Source organism: Lucilia cuprina, chromosome 3, assembly GCF_022045245.1.
Source record: "Lucilia cuprina isolate Lc7/37 chromosome 3, ASM2204524v1, whole genome shotgun sequence".
In the NCBI taxonomy this organism is placed as follows: domain Eukaryota; kingdom Metazoa; phylum Arthropoda; class Insecta; order Diptera; family Calliphoridae; genus Lucilia; species Lucilia cuprina.
The window spans coordinates 35,672,502-35,677,136 of NC_060951.1; the positions used below are offsets into that span (position 1 = coordinate 35,672,502).

A 4,635-nucleotide genomic window follows, 5' to 3' on the forward strand; every position below is an offset into this window, starting at 1 on the left:
AAGTTTTCGTTATGAGAAGTTTTCTATAGAAAAGTTTTCGTTATGAGAAGTTTTCTATAGAAAAGTTTTCGTTATGAGAAGTTTTCTATAGAAAAGTTTTCGTTATGAAAAGTTTTCGTTATGAAAAGTTTTCTATAGAAAAGTTTTTGTTATGAAAAGTTTTATATAGAAAAGCTTTTGTTATGAAAAGTTTTTTATTGAAAAGTTTTTGTTATGAAAAGTTTTCTGTAGAAAAGTTTTTGTTGTGATTTGATTTCGTTATAAAAAGTTTTCTGTATAAGTTTTGCAAATTCCTATTTTTATATCAAAAATCGCCAAAATCTTTAACTGTTACAAAATACAACCCTGTATCATATTTCCAATTGGAATTTATTGACATTTTGCAAACGGAAAAAATGAGAGCGTTATTGGAAAGTTGTTTGCAAGAGAACAAAAAGAACATAAAATGAAATTCCAAAAGTGAAAAAAAGCTAAAAGTAAACGCAAAAACCTACGCCGCTTATTTCATTTCTAAGTTTTCTTGAGGAAAGACAGGAACGTGCAAGATTTTAATTGAAAAAAAGTGTTTTAAAAATACAAAGTGCTTTAGAAATTTTAAGAAATAAATAGAAAATTGTGATATTATTTTCAAATAAAAGATAAAAAAGTGTGTGAAAATAATTGTTAAACTATTAATTGTTTGGATTATTATCATAAATTTGGCAAAAGTTTTAAATAACCAACAAGAAGAATTGCATTTACAACAACAAAAGGAAAACGAACAACAACTAAAAATGGCACCCATAAGTAAGTACCAGATAATTTTTCTATTTTAGTTTAAGAAAATTCATTAAAAAAACAATTAAGGAACATTACCTTGGCTTGATCCTTGTTACGGCAGGTGGCAAATAAATGTTGTGGTGGTTTCGGCAGCTTAACCAAAGCTTTAACTAGTCCTAGACCAAGGCCACGATTACAACCAGTAATTAAAATAGAATTCATTATTTCCGTGTCGTTTTTATCAAAGTTCAATTGAATTGTAGTTTGTGTAAAAGTTGTTTTTGTTGCTTTGAAACACGTTGAAAATGATGAATGGAAACAATAGATTGTTTGTAGGCTTTTATTTTTTTATATTTCTTTAGAGGGTTACGCGCTTGGAGTAAAACTATTACGTGTCTAGCTTTTGATAAACTTATCTAAGAAATAAAAGAAATTGAAAGAATAGTAAAGATTTTTATAAAGAAATTGTATCGTTTTTGTTAATTCATAAAGATAAGCTAAATAAATTGTTAAAAACTACAATAAATAAAATAAATATAAATTTAGTGCAAAAACAAATATGTCGGACTTTTTTCCATTTTTAAGTGTTGGCCAATTTAGCGTTTTTTTAGCTATCTAAAAGTCATTTTGTCTATTGGCGTTTTTTTTATAAATTACTATTTCCTTTGAAAATTCACTGAAATCTTGATTTTCTTGATTGATTTGGAACACAAACAGGCTTTAGCCAATTTCATGTTTATCATAGTATTAGTTACGAAAATACTCATGAAATCCAGGCTTAATACGGATTGTATTTCGCTAGGAATGAAAAAAAACTTGCGAAACACAATGTATTCATAATACAAATTTAAAGATTTTTCTTTCGAATCAAAATACGGAGCAGGATACAGAGTAAATCTTCTTCTTTAAAGTTAGATTTATTCTGCTATATTGAGATGAAATTCCGGCTTTGTTAAAGAGATCATTGTTAATTTTGTTATGGGTGCCTTATTCGATGTCCATGATCAAATGACTGGGATATTTTGAAAATGATAACTTTTAATTTTAAGAAGTTTGTATTTGCTAATTTTAAAGGAAATTTTATAGCTGACAAGTTTGCTAGGTTTCATATTTCAGCTCTTTGTGTGGAGAATGACTGTCGTGCATCGTTGCCAATTTACATAATTTAAGGAAAATCAGGTCGTTTCGAGTAAACCTTCTGCATTATAGTTAGATTGTTTCCACTACATTTACATTTGTTCTAGATGCCTTTTTCGATTTCCATGATCAAATGACATATAACGCTCTAGATTTTCACTTTTTAATTTAAGTTTATATATACTTATAATCATGGTATAAATATATTATTTTTAAATCATGCTTATAATTTAAGTTTTATTATACATAGTTAGTTGACTTTGTAGAGAATTAATGTCGTGCATCGTTGTCAATATCATTAAAATCAGGTCGTTCTTTTTTTCTTTCTTCGAAAGTTTTACATCTCAACATCTTAGGCCAAATGTGTGACGTCGTTTAACTGTACCGAGTTACAGTTTTTCGAGTTTGATTAGTTTTAAATCTTGAATAAGGTGAAGTACGTTGGGAATCATCGATTCGGGTCAATATTTTCATATTGCTTGTAGAAGAATCTCCTTATTAATCTGTAATGCTCAAACTTTCTTGTCACCATACCTTTGCATTAGATAGCACAATATACATAGCATATCAATGCTGAACACGAATGTCGAGTGCTTAACGTGAACACCTGCCTTGACGGTGTTCTTTTTCCTCCACTTGGTGGACTTGTCAACGGTTTACCATCACCCCTGATTCCTTCAATGAAGAACTCAGGTGGCAATTTTTGTGACATTATTTAAAATGCAATCTCCATCATCTAATGACCCATTCCATTGCAATCTTTAACCTTTTTAAGCCGCGAAACCACACTCCTGAGATGGTTCTGTTGTTTCGGCAACAGAACCAAGTAACTAAGTAATCCTGTTGAGATGGCAACAGCAGCAATATATGGAGACTTTCCTGATCGTTCATCAATTTATTGCATCAGTTTCATTCTCATGATCATAAAGATCACTCCACGGGATGACAAGCAACCATTAAAAACTAACCTGACAATTTCCTACCATATACTACGCGACCGGTAAAAAATACCGACCGAGTTCAGGAATCCAGCATATGCTGCTCTGTACACAGACCAGTTCGAAGAGAGAATTATCTAACCCATTAGGTATACGATATATCAGTCCATAAGCCAACATTCGCCGTTTTTTTAGTTTTAAAAACGAAAAACTTCTTATTTTGTTCGAAGAATAAGATTGATTATAATAAAATTACTTGCAAATATGAAGATGTTTTTTCTATTGATAGGAATTATGAGTATAATTCCTAAAAATCTCAAAATTTCATATAAAACTAAAGACTGAAAAATTTGATTTTTTTTCCATTAAAAAACATCAAAAGTTAATGATGGCGTCCAAATTTCAAGTGAACAGTATTTTACATAGTGAATTTGGCTTCTTATTAAATTCATAGCGTTTTTCTTTATACTACACATGAATTTGTTACAAATAGTTGGCATCACTGTTCTTAACAATTGTTGCTTTTTTGCATATTTTGCCAAAAACGTTATGTTAACATTTCTCTCTCTCTCAATCTCTTTTATTATCCCATAACATTCCAATGCATTGTTGTTTCTTCTTCTCTTTATTCTCCTTCATTATATCGTCTCCCCATTCCAAGCCGACTTCCATTGCAGAGTATAAATGTCAAAACGTTTTGTCAGTTTATAAAAGTACGTAAAAAGGAGATTTTTTTTGCATTAAACGCGTTAAAAGTGAAATTATTTTAATTTTAATAACTTTTCCTGTTAAATAAATACAAATATATAGTAATTAAGTATGTTTACGATATGGAATTCTCGTGCCTGCATAACATTTATGCGTTCTTCTAAATGTTCAATTGTTTCAACATCTTCAAGTAGCAGCAGCTCCTGTAGAAATTTTACAAACAAACGTTTTATAAGCCAACATAGAGGAGCCGCCACACAAAATCGTAAGTTTTAATTTCGTTACCTTTGTTTATGGAATCAAGGGCAATTATTCTTAAGCAATTTGCAAACTTATATAAGAACCTAACAGAAAATTTCACCAAAATTGTTTACAATTTTACACATAAATTATACATTAGTTTTCTACAACATGCCGTAAATTTTGTCAAGTCATTGTTACTTTTAGAAAATGTTTTTCGTGATTTCACCATTTTTTTGCTTATCTTATGTTTTACAATAGAATTTTTTTTAATTTAGTATTTATTTACTTTCTAACTATCCTTGCTGCCGCCGTTGGTTGGATTGTGCCCGACAACTTGTTTCAAACAACACGTACAATTTTAATTTGATTTTTTTTTTGCAATTTTATATGAAACAATAATTGTCTTGTTTTCTTATCTATGATTATTATTTCTGCTGTTTTATGAAATTCTTATTGGAAGTTTATAATAATATTCCAGTTTCAAAGTTTTTTTTTTCGTACTCTCAGCTTTTTGTGTTGTTGAACTATTTAATGTGGAAACATAGGGTTGCCAGTGAAATAACCTGTTGCTTTTTGTTTAATTTAAAAAGGAAAATATACTGAAAATTCTTATATTTTAAAGAGAATTGATTTTTTAAGTTATAAAACAAATCTGAAAATAAACAAGAATAGGTAAAAACATGCTTTTTCCTAATAAATACGTCCCTCAATGAAATGACGAGACCAGTGTACACTTAATAAGGTAGCCTCGTCCGCACAGCTGATCATCAGCTTTTACAATCTTATCTATCAAAATTCCTGTTTGTTTAAAAAAAAAAAAAAAAATCGCAAAAGGTGTAAAAAATGAGTT

At 29.3% G+C, this 4,635-nt stretch overlaps 1 protein-coding gene and 1 long non-coding RNA gene across 2 annotated transcripts in view; one reads left to right on the forward strand and one right to left on the reverse strand.

Moving 5' to 3' along the window:
• LOC124418847 overlaps window positions 1-4,219 on the reverse strand; it is a 19,847-nt gene extending 15,628 nt beyond the window's left edge. Inside the window, exons 1-2 of the long non-coding RNA XR_006940258.1 lie at window positions 4,072-4,219; window positions 851-1,175 (exon numbers count right to left, since the gene is read on the reverse strand). This is a non-coding gene — a long non-coding RNA (uncharacterized LOC124418847). The remainder of the gene's footprint in view (window positions 1-850; window positions 1,176-4,071) is intronic.
• A 280-nt stretch (window positions 4,220-4,499) lies between these two features.
• Window positions 4,500-4,635, forward strand: part of LOC111680901 (C-factor) — a 2,334-nt gene continuing 2,198 nt past the window's right edge. The window contains exon 1 of the mRNA XM_046947059.1: window positions 4,500-4,511. Coding sequence (XP_046803015.1) covers window positions 4,500-4,511 — 12 coding nt within the window. The remainder of the gene's footprint in view (window positions 4,512-4,635) is intronic.